This window comes from Zophobas morio, unplaced genomic scaffold (genome assembly GCF_036711695.1).
Source record: "Zophobas morio isolate AGI-343-1 ecotype UQ-CSIRO unplaced genomic scaffold, CSIRO_AGI_Zmor_V1 ptg000024l, whole genome shotgun sequence".
Classification (NCBI taxonomy): domain Eukaryota; kingdom Metazoa; phylum Arthropoda; class Insecta; order Coleoptera; family Tenebrionidae; genus Zophobas; species Zophobas morio.
Genome location: NW_026972129.1, coordinates 13,627,245 through 13,643,256, shown reverse-complemented (window position 1 = coordinate 13,643,256; position 16,012 = coordinate 13,627,245). Strand labels below are relative to the sequence as shown.

The 16,012-nt window shown below is 33.9% G+C and overlaps 4 protein-coding genes and 1 long non-coding RNA gene across 5 annotated transcripts; 4 read left to right on the top strand and 1 right to left on the bottom strand.

The window, feature by feature from the left end:
- Positions 1–135: 135 nt before the first annotated feature.
- LOC135134928 (zinc carboxypeptidase-like) lies at positions 136–1,725 on the top strand. Its single transcript, XM_064063826.1, has 6 exons — positions 136–549; positions 601–767; positions 831–972; positions 1,023–1,310; positions 1,365–1,449; positions 1,504–1,725. The coding sequence occupies exons 1-6, from the start codon at positions 178–180 to the stop codon at positions 1,689–1,691; spliced, it is 1,242 nt and encodes a 413-aa protein (XP_063919896.1). The 5' UTR covers positions 136–177; the 3' UTR covers positions 1,692–1,725.
- Positions 1,726–2,400: 675 nt separating this feature from the next.
- LOC135134927 (zinc carboxypeptidase-like) lies at positions 2,401–4,121 on the top strand. The gene is made up of 6 exons (XM_064063825.1): positions 2,401–2,808; positions 2,853–3,022; positions 3,070–3,211; positions 3,397–3,684; positions 3,733–3,817; positions 3,868–4,121. The coding sequence occupies exons 1-6, from the start codon at positions 2,437–2,439 to the stop codon at positions 4,056–4,058; spliced, it is 1,248 nt and encodes a 415-aa protein (XP_063919895.1). The 5' UTR covers positions 2,401–2,436; the 3' UTR covers positions 4,059–4,121.
- Positions 4,122–9,142: 5,021 nt separating this feature from the next.
- Positions 9,143–12,058, top strand: LOC135135342 (zinc carboxypeptidase-like). Its single transcript, XM_064064372.1, has 7 exons — positions 9,143–9,477; positions 10,788–10,886; positions 10,933–11,102; positions 11,157–11,298; positions 11,348–11,638; positions 11,697–11,781; positions 11,837–12,058. The coding sequence occupies exons 1-7, from the start codon at positions 9,208–9,210 to the stop codon at positions 12,022–12,024; spliced, it is 1,245 nt and encodes a 414-aa protein (XP_063920442.1). The 5' UTR covers positions 9,143–9,207; the 3' UTR covers positions 12,025–12,058.
- Positions 10,884–12,311, bottom strand: LOC135135343 (uncharacterized). The gene is made up of 2 exons (XR_010281505.1): positions 12,231–12,311; positions 10,884–11,047 (listed from the first exon to the last, which is right to left on the bottom strand). It is a non-coding gene; the product is annotated as an uncharacterized LOC135135343 (long non-coding RNA).
- Positions 12,312–14,758: 2,447 nt separating this feature from the next.
- Positions 14,759–15,678, top strand: LOC135135543 (uncharacterized). Its single transcript, XM_064064626.1, has 3 exons — positions 14,759–14,870; positions 15,139–15,338; positions 15,388–15,678. Exons 1-3 carry the CDS (start codon positions 14,759–14,761, stop codon positions 15,664–15,666), a joined length of 591 nt encoding a protein of 196 aa, XP_063920696.1. The 3' UTR covers positions 15,667–15,678.
- The last annotated feature ends 334 nt before the right edge of the window (positions 15,679–16,012 follow it).

The following is a 16,012-nucleotide window of genomic DNA, read 5'->3' as shown; positions in this document are numbered from 1 at the left end:
CATTAAGATAGAAAAACAAATATATACTCGACGTATGATTTGCTAATAATTAAGTGTGTATATTCATACTGTACGTTATCACTGATCCGAAAAGATTTTGATTAGATTTATATATAAATAAAAGACAGTAAATAATTGAACTCTAGTTTGTTTTGAAAAAGCTACTGCGCTACTAAAATGAACATCATCACTACCGTTCTTGTACTTACGGCATGCTGTTACCATATTTCAGCTGACGATAAGGTTCGCTATGATAATTTTAAAGTATATCGGGTAGTGCCTAAATCTAATGAGGCCGTTGAAATTTTACGAGCACTCGAAGAAAGCGACAATGTCTATGATTTCTGGACTGAAGTTAAAGGTGTAGGACATCCTGTGGACATAATGGTTGCTCCACATCTGAAATATCGATTTAGTGATGCACTTGCTGGTAGTCAGTTTGATGTGGAGGAGTACATTTCCGATGTCCAAAAACTGATTGATAATGAGAATCCTAAAGCAGGACGTGCTGTCGGTCTTGAATGGTCCAGCTACCACACACTTGATGAGGTAAATTATTTTGTGCAAATTTTCTGGGCAATCACTATGTATTGATTTTAGATCAATCAGTGGCTAAGGGATCTGGCTAGCACCTATTCACAAGTAAGTCTCATAGCTGCTGGTAGAAGTTACCAAGGACGCGACATTCTTGGAGTCAAAGTGTCTTTTAAATCTGGTAATCAAGATCGTACGGTTTTTATTGAGTCGAATATCCACGCAAGAGAATGGTAAGAATAATTTGACAAATTGGTAGCAGAAAAAGTTTCTATAGAGGCCACTTACTTTTCTAGGATAAGCTCAGCTGTGTCGACATACATTTTGAACGAACTTTTGACCAGCCAAGACTCAAATGTTCGGCAAATTGCAGAAAGCCACGACTGGATTTTCGTTCCAATCTTTAACCCAGATGGTTTCGTCTACAGTCACACAACGGTAACAATTACACTACAAATTATAGAAAATTTATAATATTCTGTATTTAGGATCGTATGTGGCGTAAAACTCGTACACCTTATTCTACGTGTGCGGGTGCTGACCCTAACAGAAACTGGGGCTACCACTTTAACGAAGGTGGTACTAGCAGTTCTCCTTGTTCTGAAACATACCGTGGACCCTACGCCTTTTCTGAATTGAGTACAAACACACTTTCAGAATATATTGGTACAGTAGCACCACAACTACGTGCATACATTGCGTTCCATTCCTACTCACAACTTTTGTTGCTACCGTACGGTTACTCAGCTGCACACCAGGATAATTATAATGATCTGGTAAATTGAAGGATCGAGTTAATAAGCAATAATCTAAAGATATTTTATTTACAGTACAGTGTAGGTGTAAAAGCAGCATCCAGCTTGGCTCAGCGATATAACACTCGGTTTCAGGTTGGAAATATAGTAGAAGTTCTTTGTGAGTACATTTTATGAGTTGTTGAAGTTATACTAATAAAAATGATTTTTTTAGATGTGGCGAGTGGTGGCAGCATGGATTGGGTAAAAGGCACATTTGGAACTCCAATTACCTATACTTACGAACTTCGTGATACTGGACGATATGGCTTTATCCTGCCTGCTAATCAGATCATTCCTAGTGGTCAAGAAACACTGGACTCACTTGTGACCATATTGCAGGAGTTTGATAAAATTTTGTAAACTTTACTACAAATACAAATTAACTAAGCTCACACTTTTTTTGTTTATCAATTATCACAATATCATAAATATAAAAACAATGTTTAAAATAAACACAAGAATACATCACATGTTATAGTAACACCATAACAGTTTACTATTACATTATATTCGAAAAAATTAAACTAAAACTAAAAACTCTTAAGTTTTTGAATCCATAATACTCTGTAATTTTCCATTTCATAAATTAATTAATTTTCTCTATGTTAAATTAGGTTATCTTTAAGACGTGACAAAACATTGCCGCACAGAGATTGCATGGATGTATAAGTTTTAGTTTAAATCAACAAGAGTTTTTTTTATTTATAAAGGACAGCTGTTCACAATAATAGTAGATTTAAAACCGTGAATAAAATTTGAAAATTATGTCAAAATTTAATTACAATAAAATATTATCGAATCGATAAGTGTTTTAAATGCTTTATTTTCTCACATGTTATTTATTTTCTTAAGTTAATTACACATTTTTTGGCATAATATAAGCTTATAGTCTGAAGGACACAAAATCATCAATCAATTTCAAAGATAACACTCTTAGTTAAATCCCGACATCTTTCTTTTGAAATCTCATGGCGTGATTATTATACTTTTAAACAATATTATTATCAGATTCAGGGGTTTATACTTTTTTATAGATTACATCCTTGTATAAATAAAGTAAGGCAGACATATCCTCCAGTATTTGCACCATTCTTTGTACAGTCACATGAAAATGTACACTACATTTGTTTTTCTATTATTTATAACCTTTTTCGGTCAAAACTGGGGAGAGCAAGTTCGTTACGATGGTTTTAAAGTTTATAGATTGACACCTAAATCTCAAGAAGCAGTTGAAAATCTAAGAACTCTTGAAAGTACTAACAGTGGCTATGATTTCTGGACAGATGTTAGAGGAGTGGGACATCCTGTTGATATAATGGTTCCACCACATTACAAATATAGATTTAATGATGTAATCAGCAGCGGTGGATTCGATGCCAGAGTTTATGTACCTGATGTTCAAAAACTCATTGACAACGAAACACCTAGAAAAAGCACAAGACAGCTTGAATGGACTGAGTACCATGATCTTGAAGAGGTAAGTTTTTCGTATGGTGACTGAAATCTACAAGTTGGTTGAAGATTTATCAATTTTTAAGAGACTTAGTGAAACAGTACCCGGATATAGTGACTTTGATATCGGCAGGAAGAACTTATGAAGGGCGAGATATTCTTGGGGTTAAAGTTTCCTACAGTCCTGCTAACGAAAATAGAACAGCTTTTATTGAATCTAACATTCATGCAAGAGAATGGTATGGACGTAATGTGCCAGAAGTTTATAAACAACTTATTTTTTCAGGATAACTTCTGCTGTAGCAACGTGGACTTTAAATGAGTTGCTAACTAGTAACGAACCAAATGTTCGACAAGTTGCGGAGAGCCATGACTGGTATTTTGTTCCTGTCTTTAATCCAGATGGATTTGTATATACTAAAACAACTGTAAGTGTTATTCCAGTTGTTTTTATTTCTATAAATTATCACACATTATTAGTGTGATTTAGTACTAGGTACTTATTATTCTCTTCACTTGTGCCTTTAATAACATAATTTATTGTTAACCTAAAAAGAGGGTTGTTATAATTATATCAAACACTTACACACCTTTACATGCCTATTTTTTTTAGAACCGGATGTGGCGTAAAACTCGTACGCCTTATTTCCTATGTAATGGTGTCGATCCGAACCGCAATTGGGGATATCATTTCAATGATGGAGGTTCTAGCGGTGACCCTTGTTCCGATACTTATCGTGGACCATCGGCATTTTCTGAAACTAGTACCAGAACAATTTCAGAATTTATTACCACCATTGCACCAAAGTTACAAGCATATATTTCACTGCATTCTTATTCACAAATGTTCTTACTTCCATATGGATTTTCTAGTGCCCATTTAGATAATTATGATCAGTTGGTAAGATGTTTAATTGTTGAAAACAAAAAACAAATGTGTGTGTTTTAGTATGAGGTGGGAATCAAAGCAGCTGCTAGTTTAGCTCAGCGAAATGGCACTGAGTACACTGTAGGAAATATTGTTGAAATTATGTGTAAGTAGTTCTTACGCCTTCTTTTCTATTAATCAACTTCAAAAATTTAGATGTAGCGAGTGGTGGAAGCATGGATTGGGTTAAAGGTACATTTGGAACTCCGATTACCTATACTTATGAACTTCGAGACAAGGGTACATATGGGTTTATACTGCCACCAGACCAAATTCTTCCATGTGCCGAAGAAACGTTTGATTCTCTTATAACTATTTTCGAAGAGTTTGATAAATTGTTGCCTTAATTCAAGGAATTATTTACTTTGTACTACTGTTTAGTAAAAAATAAAAAAATTGGTCCAAGGTTACTTCGACAGAATTTTCCTCATCCTTGAAACTTACGCTCAGGAAGCATAAATTGTTTTGATTTGAATAAGTTTGTCGCCACAAAACAGGGGACTAAAATTATTATTGATACAGTCACAATCGCACAGGATGTTCTGAATATTATTGTTATAATTTTTATTCAATAAAGATGGGCGTTTTCGAGAAGGTGGGGTAATTTCATCCAAATAAAAATTGTTATGGCATCATAAACATAGTCCGGTCTGTATTCCTTACGCTCAACCACTAGGCCATGGCCGGGATCCCTTACACTAATGGTGAACTACTATTATACCGTGCATTGTGTTTTTCAAAAATTTGGACGGTTAGGGAAAATCTCAAAGCGGATTCGATAGAAGTATAGTATTGTTGCATAATAGTTAAATCAAATGAACATAGAATTCTTTGAAATGACGTCATCAAATTGTTGGTGGGGATGATTAGTAAAATTTTGGTTAGCACATGATACTTTTAATATATGTACAAAATTTGACAACAACAATAGTGGTTGTTTTGCGAAGGCGAGGTATAGAGTATAATATGCGACAGGTTTTTTGGGTATGGAGATATCTTATACCTGTCATTAGAGTAAAATCATCAAAAAAGGGTGGCAAACTACGACGAGGAACTTAAATTCCGCTTTCGTTACAACGTTCTCTGCAGCGCATTTGTCTGTTTCACGACTTCCATGATTTAAATTTGCCGGCATACCATAATAATATCTTGTATATTATTATTATTATTATTATTATTATTATTATTAGTTACGTTGGCCAACAGGTATTACAACCCAATTACAGACCAACGGGAAAAACTTTGGCTTTAGATGAAACAACTCTGTTAACAACAGCTAATATTACTGCAGTACCCATTGGGATACAGAGACACAGCGGATTTAGAAATACGCATACTATATAACCACATACCAAATTAAAGAAGTCTAAAGTAACTACCTAAAAATATCAAAATCATTCTGGTGAGTGTTGTACTGGGTGCACATTTCATAAATAGGTGAGTGTTTTGTGATATTTAAACGAGGAGTGGACAAGTAAAAACAGGGACAAGATCTCGATGCCAATCTGGGAACCAAAAAGTATAATCTATCAAGTAGATTAGGACAGTCAAATTGAAAATGAATAAGTTTTCGCAGAAAGGACATGGACGCATTTACTCGTCTACTATCTAGGCTTTGAAATTGAAAGCGTTCTAAAAGAAGGGTATGAGAGATACCTCGCTCAGGATATATGCCATCAACTTTAAATACTAAGTATTTAAGAAACCGACGTTGTATTTTCTCCAAGGATTCAATGTGAGTACGGGAAAATGGGGACCAAACCACACTAGCATACTCCAGCTTAGAGCGGACATACGCAAAGTAAAGAGTACGAAGGCAGCTAATGTGATTAAAAATTTTACCACATCTCATAATAAAACCAAGAGATTTTAGTGCTCCTGAACAAATGTTACTTATATGGTCAGCGAAAGTAAGCCTCGAATCGAATGTAACACCCAGATCACGAAAAGTATCAACTCTAGTTAGTATACCGTTATTAAGGGTATAACCATACGATATTAAAGATGTCTTGTTAGTAAACGACATGATGTAACACTTAGCATAATTTACAGGTAGTAGATTGGAATTACTCCAGTTGTGAAATGTGTGAAGATCATTTTGTAGTAACAAGCAGTCTTCGAATGAATTAACTTCTCTGAATATTTTTAGATCATCAGCATACATGAGAACATTTGATTTGATATCCCTAACAACGTCATTGATGTAGATAACAAAAAATAGCGGCCCCAATATAGAACCCTGTGGGACTCCAGAAGAGACAACAGTTTTGGAGGATTCATAGCCATTATAATTTACAACTTGAACTCTGTTGGATAAATAGGAACTGATTAAGTCAAACAGGGCACTTGAGAAGCCGAAATTTCGCAGTTTTACAAGTAAAAGGCCATGATCTAATTTGTCAAAAGCCTTAGAAAAATCTGTATAGGCCACATCCACCTGGCGTTTAGCGTCAAGATTATCAGCTACAAACTGCGTGAATTCGCAGAGATTGGAGGTGGTAGATCGTCCATTAACAAATCCATGCTGAGACACAGTGATTAAACTCCGGGTATTAAATGAGATAAATTTATGTAGAATAGTCTCAAAAATTTTCGCAAAATTACAGATTAACGATATAGGCCGATAATTTTCAATCATAGTTCTATTTCCAGATTTAAAGATAGGTGAGATGATAGACAATGTATATTACCATCGAGTTATTTTAATGACGATTTATTTTTTCTTTGCTTGTTTAAATTTGTGATATTCAAATATTTGTATCGATTTGTAATATTTATATGTTATAATTATATCTATTTATTTCCAATATTTCACCTAGATCATTTAATTAGTATAGAATTTTAATTGGTATAGAATAAGACATCCGAAGTGATGATCAGTTAATCGTACTAATTACATATTTAATATTTAGGTAGAATACTTGTTTCCGTTACAAATCAATTAGTTAGTAAACTGTTTAATAAGTGTTTAAATTAATAATAATTAATTACTTACTTGTTCATAAAAATCAATTATTTCCGAAACAATATGAGCAACATAATCGTATTCGCTGTTGGTTGTGTTTCAGAAAACGTAAATATGTCAAATAAGTTCAACTATTAGGAACAAACTTGGACAAGCGTTTGTTTTTTTTCATCTTTTGATCTTTTCAATGTCCTAACATTAAAACTCTATGTAACTCTTTCCCAGAACATATTTGTATTTGTTTTGTATAATGCGTGATTTTTTTTTATTATGTAATCTAGATTGGATTGTGGATACATTTGAAATTAGGCATAATTTTGAAACTGGAAAACTTTGAATAAGTCAAGAAAACAAAACAGAAATGGAACATTCTTAACCTAGTTAAGTCAGGTTAGTTTTATCGTTTTCTTATCAACAATGACACTGGCCGACAAAATGAAATTGAAAACACGTATATGTTTGTGCGACGAGCCGTTATAAAGTCAATTCACACGAAAATCTCAATAAAAAGACGAAAAACAACTAACTAGAACGTAAAAACAAAATTCGCAAATTTGAAAATCTTAATTACCTAAGGCGCATATCCAAATTTGTATATAGTACCATTCAAACACATAATCACAATCGACCATCATTGGCAAATATCAAATGTCACTGAACTTGTCAGATATTGCAAACAACATGCGCAGAATCGTACATCCACAAAAAACGCCAATCCCAATTACTTCTATTAAAATTTGTACTCAAATTAAAACAGTACGGAACAAAGAACTCCGCCTTTACCAACCGAGATGATGCAAGCTAATGCAACAAAGGGATGACGAAATGGGAACCGAGTAGTGCAAGTTGAAAAAGCCAAAAAGTTCACCAGTTAACCTGACCCGAGCTCTTGTAAATTCGTCGGAGAAGAAATCTTATACTGGGCAAAACTAGACCGTATAAAATCGCGAAATACAGTTTGAGATTCCTCAGTAAATTGTCGACAATGTCAATATACTCAGGTGCTTTGTAATTCCTCAAAAAGTTTTCAGTCACACTTTTGAATGACAACCAAGCATCTCACTCAGTATAATTCAGTTGATCTTTTAGGAGTTCTCGAATTTGAGAACTTACAAAAATGCTTTCCTTTAATTTTGCATCCGATAGAAGAATAAATTGTAAACACTTAAATCCATTTTCTTTTTAGGAAGTGATTTTACAAAATTTTTCATCAAATCCAACTTAATATGCAATGGAGGCAAGAAAATTTTGTTCGGGTCCACTAAAGTGTGAAATTAAACACTTGTTTCTCCTGGTGACAGTTCTATACCCAGTCTTTAATCACATAATGTGAAGATCGATCGCGGCTATCTCAGTGACATAAAAACATGGATATTTAATATTGTTACGTTGATCGGAGAATAAAATCGACGTGGGTTAAACTCAACAATTTTTATTTCTTAATAACTCGGATTTACACGACTAATTACAGAGCTATTATGTACAAAATAATTCCGGTGCAACTTGACTGAATTCGTTCACTCGCTGAGTGAATCAACTCAATAATAATCGTTCCAGAAGGTGGCCTCTATTTAAAGCCATGCTTCCCTTCTAAAAGTTTCTCAGTCGAGGTCTTTCTAGATTGCCCATTGCGACTTCCGCTTCCAGGCTTTTATTTAGCCAACGTCGAATGCGATGAGTCATATTACATACTAGAAGACACGCCTGGTTAATGAGTTGTTCGTTTTGACTTGGAGTAATCACCCGGTGGTATTAGTTAAACAAAAATTTGTTGATTTAGACCATAGCTTGAAGATACCAAACGGTACGGATTTATGCGGTCCACTTAACCTCAACCCTAAGTCACATACAGAGCATATACAAAAAATTTTTCCTACTGCATGACAGGAGAACCAAAATATTTTTCATATAGACAGTAGGTGTAAAGGTTCGCTGTTGCATTTTGAACATTTCATGACCACAAACATAACGAAAGCGGTTTGGGTCGGCTTCGCAACGCTTGAGACAGGACGTCATGAGAGTAAAAATAATATTTAAGAAATACTTTCCTTCAGTAATCGCGTAGAAGTGTAACAACTTACATTGGGTTCGCAAATACCTAAATTAGATTCCAAAATATCTTACACGAAGCAATACTTATTTTAAACATGCGTGTAACTGCGAGAGAATTTTTTCTGCACATTCTGCATCTGTGCGCAGAACGTTTCTTACGTCCCAAAATATAAGTATCTTGATTTTTTTTATATCTCAATAACGGGGGGTGTTTTTGTAAAATTCCTAGGCCACCACTGTGTTCAAGGAACTCAGTTACCTGAGTCTATCTACTTTTTGGCGACCATACAAAAATCGTGTCAGCCAGTGTTATTTTACACTACATTATAATACACTAGCGATAACAGTTAAATTGTAAGTGGATACTCTATGATAAAAGTTGAGTACCTAACTCATTTTTACTTTGTAATCAAATAGGAGCAGAAATGATATTAAGTTCTATGTCGTGATATCACGTCTATGTACTTTACTGTTCGAAAATGAACACACCATTAACTTCGTTGGTAGTTATTTGTGCAATTATAGTTTCCAGTTACCAAGGAAAACTTCGTTACGATAATTATCAAGTCTACAGGGTTATACCTGAAAATGTAGAACAACTAAAATTTTTGAATCACCTTCAAGCAGACCCAGGTTTAAGGTTTTGGAGAGAAGTAACAACTGTTAATCGTCATGTGGATATTATGGTACCGCCGGATAGAGTAAATGAATTTCTCCAGTTAATTCGAAGTAAACAGATGAAACCAAAGCTATTTAAGGGTGTGGGGACAAAAAATCTGCACAAATTTTAATTCACCGAAAATCGAGTTAGCTTTGAGAAAAATGACGGTTGACGTTATAACATTTTTTTACAGTTGTTAAAAATTGTTATGCCTAGTTCCTCTTGAAAGTTTCAATATTTTTTGTAATAATGGAACACTTAAACGAAAATGATCGCCGATCTGTGATTGCCGAATTTTATAGAAGGCATATGCATTTAAAAAAGTCATTCACCGTTAATCACTTCTTCCAAATGGGGATATCAAAAAGGACAACTTATAGCATTTGCAGAAGAGTAGAGAATGGGAATTCGGTAGAAAGACAAGTAGGAAGCGGAAGACCAGCAAGAAAAATGTCCCAGAAGAAGAGAGAAGCCTTAGTCAATCAAAGTCACGGTAAACTTGGTGTTTCACTAAGAAAGATTGGACCGAAATTTAAAATTGACAAAAAGTATGTTAGCAACATATTAAAGGAGAATAATGTCAAACTTGCAACGCGAAAATTCGCCCCTAAATATTCAGAAAAACAAAAGTTGGAACAAAAACGAAAATTAAGGCATCTTTCTGAATCCGCTTTTTCCCCCTCAAATGGAACTGAAATAATCATCGATGACGAATCCTACTTCACTTTTGATGGTAGCGATACTACTAACAATAAACATTTCTATTGCAAGGAAGGAGAAGAAGTAGATGATAAAGTGAAATTCAAACGTTATAAAAAATTTCAGTCCAAGTTGTTGGTTTGGTTGGCCATTTCGTCACGTGGACATTCTACTGCGTTTATTTGCCCATCTGGAAATTCTGTTAATGCAGATATTTATGAAAAACAGTGCATTAGGTCTCGACTTGTCCGCTTTATAAGAGAAAAGCATTCGGATGGCAATTTTGTATTTTGGCCAGACATGGCAACAGCTCATTACGCAGCTAAAGTTTTTGCTGCATATAATGAGTTAAGCATTCCTTTTATCCCTAAGGACAAAAATGTTCCCAACGTACTTCAACTACGCCCAATTGAACGTTTTTGGAGAAACCTAAAGAGAAATGGGTACGAAAATGGATGGGAAGCCTCGACACATGCAGAATTAAAGAAGCGTATACTGCTGAAAATACGGCAAACAAAAATATCGGCTTTTACAAATTTAATGCGCCGTGTTAAAACAAAAATTCGTAAAGCAAGTAGATATGGTGCAGATTGTGTTCTTTAAAGTTGTTTTTATAAATGTTGTTGATCACGTTATTAATACCTGCTTTTATAATACAGTTATTCTAGTTTGAAATTTGTGCAGATTTTTTGTCCCCACACCCTTATTTCTAACGTACAAGACCTAATTGATAAAGAAAGAGGGAAAAGGAATATTACAGATGAATTTGGTTGGGACGACTACCATACACTAGAAGAGGTAAGACACGTATTTTTATTATTATTTACTGTTACTGCTGTTTTAGATTAACATTTGGTTAGGAGCTATAGCTGAACAGTATCATGATAAAGTAACTCTTCTGAAGGGTGGTTCTTCTTACGAAGGTAGACCCATAGTTGGGGTGCATGTTAGTTTTGCTCCTGGAAATGAAAACAGATCTGTTTTTATTGACGCTAATATACATGCATGTGAATGGTACCATAATTTTGATATTTCTTGAAGGTATAGAATAACCACTGATAATTTTAGGATTTCCTCTGCAGTAGCAACTTACATATTGAATCAAGTCTTAACAAGTACAGATACTAATGTGCGTGAAGTTGCAGAAAGTCATGACTGGTACGTTTTTCCAGTTCTGAATCCCGATGGTTATGTCTACACACATTTATCTGTAAGATTAAATATAGTCCGAGTTCTGTAACAACAAGATTTTAATTTAGGACCGCACTTGGAGAAAAACGAGAGTGCCATATGATGATGGGTGCTATGGGGCTGATCCCAATCGAAACTGGGACAACCATTTTAATGAAGGAGGTGCTAGCGATGATCCATGCTCAGACACGTATGCTGGTCCTGAAGCTTTTTCTGAACCTATGACAAAATCCCTTTCTGAGTATTTGCTCACTATAGGTCATAGCTTGGAAGGTTATATTTCTTTCCATTCATATCATCAAGCTTTGCTTCTTCCATATGGGTATACCACAGATCATTTGGATAATTACGATGAATTGGTAAGTTTAATTAAGCAGTGAAGTTATACAGTTGATATAATTTAGCTCTTTGTTGTAGTACGACGTCGGATTGAAAGCAATTGATACACTTTCTCAACGTTATGGTACTCAGTACGAAATTGGTAATGTAGCTGAATTAATGTGTAAGTATGAGCGTTTCGGGTGTATCAACGTCTTACCTCTACTTCCATTTTTCAGACATAGCAAGTGGTGGAAGTCCCGATTGGGTGAAAGGTACTTTTGGAACTAGAATAACGTACACATATGAACTGCGTGATACGGGAAAATACGGATTTCTTCTTCCTGCTGAATTAATCATACCGACTGCAGAAGAAACTTTTGATTCCATTATAAGAATATTCCAAGAGTTTGCTAAAAAGCCGTAAATTATGATGATGAAAAATAAAGGCAGTTTTCAAATTTAGGTTTTGATAATTTTCACAGTAATAAATTATTATCAACGCAAAGGCGGTGATGTAGACCGACCATACTTTATGAGAGCAGTGTATAAAAATATCCAGTGAAAATTTAAGTTAATCAAATCAGACACGACAGGACGTATTTTGCACATAATTGAAAATTTTATACTGACCACCATGGACATGTTTCAAACTACGTTTAAATGCATACTTTTATATACGCCGATTGCTTGTTATTCGACGTATATACCTACATTTTTTAAAAATAGATTTAACTGCATATCTGTGATAAGTAAGTGATTATTATCAGAGATACTGTCAACAAAACAAAAACGAAACAGCTGATAATGCAAATAAGTATATGACACTAAAATATAGATTTCAACATCAGTTGTCTTAAAAAAAAAATTGGATCATATAAAATAAAAAAAAAAAAATGGTTGCACTCGTTGGTATTGTAAGGATAATTATTTTATCCTTATCTCCATCGATAGATTGACAGTTGAAATGTCATTATCACTCTGAGGAGTCCCGTATTCACCATATCCGATAAAACTTCAAAAATGTTTACCATTCCTAAGAAGTGGTGAATTAGCAATATTGTATGATGTGAAAAACCGATGTATATTTTTCGTCTAGTGATTTAGAGATTTGCAGTCAAGGGAAGCGTGGCACAAATTTGCATCTAACAAGCTTGATAAGGGTGGTGCAGAAGTCAGACCACCGTTCTCCTTGATGCACTATAAAACAATTTTACTTCAAAATGCTTTTATTTAAAGTAAAATGTTTCCCATGTTTTGCTTAATTTAATATAATTGTTCAGAATAAGTACATTTGTTTGGTAATTTATACCCAAGGTTATGCCTTTCGTGTAAATTAACTACATATTTTACATTCTTTTATGTGTTTTTTTAATTTAAATAGGAAATAATGACCATCATTGTAATTGTAAAAAAACCTAAAATAACGATACACTACGATTCTGAGCTTCCGTAAAAAAAGATAAAATGTACACTAATTTTGTAAATTTTGAAGTTTATAGTCTCTGTGTCTTTATCTAAATTGAAAATAGACCTGAAGTTAGCATAGAAAATTGCAGGCAACCTCGCGATTTTTTGCACACATTATGCACGTCGTTTGATAAGACTTTCATAATTTCATTTTCGTGACTTTGAAAATATAAAAAGTAGGAAAGATATTCAAGCATGTAAAATCTGAATGATATTTCTTGAAGCGCGTACCTTATACAACCGTACTACATAATATATACGCGAAATTAAAAAAATTGTTCAATATTTATGGCAAGTATTTCTACAATACATACGCTGAGTTAAAATGCAGCTTAATAAATTGAAGAGTTGGTAACACTACAACCAAATTATAAACAATTGATTTACGTTATTTTTACTGTATAATTTTTTTAATCAATTAATTATTTATACAGCGACCACTCTTGAATATCTCATATAACTATTATGAAAAAACAAATTAGGTAAACTTATTTAGAGAGAATTTCCTTCGTTCCTGAAGTACAGACTAAAAAATCGTTTTCTTTAAAAATGACAAAATTTTATTTCTTTACCTCAACACCATGTACGATTTCCGTGCCGCGTGTAATCGTATAAAAGGTTATCATAAAATTTGAATTTTTTACGGAAACTTGGATGTCTACGGTAAAAACTTTAGGCAAATTCATAAACCCCAAGTACAAGAGTACACTATTTGAAAATTGGTTTACTAAAAAATTTTGAGGGGACGTCATCAAATTTTTGGTGGAAATGATTAGATAAGTTTTGATTAGCGTTTTACAATTTACACGATTTTCCTAACATTTATGTTAGCTATATGTACATACTTACTTAATAAAATCCTAACACACTGACGGACAAATAACGCATAGCTTAAAGGGGTGGGTCTAGAAGCACAGGAGTTCCTTATATAACGTAGGTGGAGGATTTTTGAAAGTGCATCCCCTAAGAGAGTTAAATAGGGGATGAAATTTTGTATAGGAGTTGGTCATTTTTGAAGAAATATTTAGACATATGTTTAAAAGGGTATAAAAAGGGCATGGGCAGAGCATGTTACCAAAAAACTCTAACATTTGAGAAAAGATGGATGCTTCCTGAGATGTTGCCAATGGGAAATCCTATCGGGTACACGGTTAATATATGTATATATAAAATTTGAAATTTGACAACAATCGGGTCAGTAGTTTTGGAGATTATCTGTCTAATAAAAATTGACACAGACAAAAGGAAACGAGGGACCTACTTTTTCGTACTCTAAGGATCGTGAAGCGTCGAGAAAACCTGAAAATACTCTCAGATTACGCCCAGGAAGTAATGTATTGGCAAAACCTACGAAGAGGGCAATCACTGTTATCGTATTGGCAATGTAAAAATATTAAATTAATATGGGATTTAGTTTATGTGGAGATGAATAGACTTGTTATGTTACTGTAATGGGTTTTTGATTAAAAATATTTGAATAATTTCTTCTCAGACTGATTTCTTTGTCAAATTGCCTCTATTAGTTCAATGTTATTCTACGCTCATAAACTAGTTTTAAAACAAGTCCTGGACAAAACATACACATAAAGATAAGTAATATTAGTGGAATTTCACGAGTGAAGCCGCTATAAATAAGATGAAAATGTATTATTTGAACACAGTATTTTTAGTAGCTCTAGAAATACGGCAAGATGAATCGACACAATTTTTTTCGAATTGTCATAATTGGATATTTTCTGTTTGACAAATGTCATGAATGTCATGATTACGATAATTATCACGATTATCATCCAGTACCAGAAGGTAAGCAACAAAAAAATTTATTTTGAACACGATGTACACAAAACGTGTTAAAACGCTTATTGTGTACATTTTGCAGTAACTTTTGAATGTTGTTATATATGAAGTGTCCAAAAATATTAAACAGGTTAAAGTTTTCTGGCGAATCTTCAATTTGATTTCTATTAACCTAAACATAGTACCTAACGCACATTAGACTCGCTTCGCCAACGATACTGGCAACTTTGTATTTTATGAATTTGGAAGTGCAGCAAATGTGATAATATTTTAGGTTACTACTGGCGAGATTATACGAGCGAAATACCTGAAGACGCATACCCGGGTGGATATGATGTAAACAATAAACCCACCTATATTGGTCAAGCATTTTTAACCGGCATTGGTATTATACCGACGACTGTTTACCGTGGTCAAACCGGTATGAACTTACCCTGTAATTGGAAAGCGAATTACTCTAATCTCGGCATGAAAGTATGCAGTTTTGCCAAAATAAAATAAAGTTTCAGCAATGTGGTTCCAGATACTTTGTACTTCAAACGCGAATTTTCTTTCTTGGGAAAATGCCACTGGTTCGGATCTACATTTGACTACAACTGGTAAACAATTAGTCATTGGGGGCTACGAAATTGGTAAAATGATTAACGTTGGACGAGTGATGTACCAAGGTGAACTAATCGTGGGAAAAGTGCTTGTGTACAACAAAGGAGCGGCTAATTTGCACTTTATTGGTGGTGGCACAGAAGTTTCTGTTCCTTCATATCAAGTTTTAGTAGAGAATTTTCCAAATAAATCTTGTTAGTCACTACATTCGTATTACTACATTGTTTTTTTTTATATTAGCTAAATTACACCTACATGTATGATCTTCTCTAAATACATTTTGATTTGATATTTTATTTTTCCAACTTCGCAGTGACACGTAAATAATTCTATACAGGGTTTTTTCCAAGATATTTCTGAGACGTTTCTTTGCCACTTCCTCGGAAATTAATCATAAAAGTCTTGGCAATTCCCAAAACATCGTGTCTATATTTGTTAAATTAAGCATTTCTTTATTTATTTATTTAAACTTTTGTCCTTATGCCGGCAAGTGTGTTGAACTATCTACATTCTTACATTACAATGCGTATTTTATAGTTTGTTTG

Bases quoted from the DNA above. Each gene is read 5' to 3' on its own strand.
- LOC135134928 (XM_064063826.1), top strand. From the start codon at position 178: ATGAACATCATCACTACCGTTCTTGTACTTACGGCATGCTGTTACCAT. The intron at 1,311-1,364 runs GTAAATTGAAGG...TTTTATTTACAG, and splicing joins AGGATAATTATAATGATCTG to TACAGTGTAGGTGTAAAAGC. The intron at 1,450-1,503 runs GTGAGTACATTT...TGATTTTTTTAG, and splicing joins AAATATAGTAGAAGTTCTTT to ATGTGGCGAGTGGTGGCAGC.
- LOC135135543 (XM_064064626.1), top strand. From the start codon at position 14,759: ATGAATCGACACAATTTTTTTCGAATTGTCATAATTGGATATTTTCTG. The intron at 14,871-15,138 runs GTAAGCAACAAA...ATAATATTTTAG, and splicing joins TTATCATCCAGTACCAGAAG to GTTACTACTGGCGAGATTAT. The intron at 15,339-15,387 runs GTATGCAGTTTT...ATGTGGTTCCAG, and splicing joins ACTCTAATCTCGGCATGAAA to ATACTTTGTACTTCAAACGC.
- LOC135135342 (XM_064064372.1), top strand. From the start codon at position 9,208: ATGAACACACCATTAACTTCGTTGGTAGTTATTTGTGCAATTATAGTT. The intron at 11,103-11,156 runs GTACCATAATTT...TGATAATTTTAG, and splicing joins AATATACATGCATGTGAATG to GATTTCCTCTGCAGTAGCAA. The intron at 11,782-11,836 runs GTAAGTATGAGC...TCCATTTTTCAG, and splicing joins TAATGTAGCTGAATTAATGT to ACATAGCAAGTGGTGGAAGT.
- LOC135134927 (XM_064063825.1), top strand. From the start codon at position 2,437: ATGAAAATGTACACTACATTTGTTTTTCTATTATTTATAACCTTTTTC. The intron at 2,809-2,852 runs GTAAGTTTTTCG...AGTTGGTTGAAG, and splicing joins AGTACCATGATCTTGAAGAG to ATTTATCAATTTTTAAGAGA. The intron at 3,685-3,732 runs GTAAGATGTTTA...TGTGTGTTTTAG, and splicing joins TAGATAATTATGATCAGTTG to TATGAGGTGGGAATCAAAGC.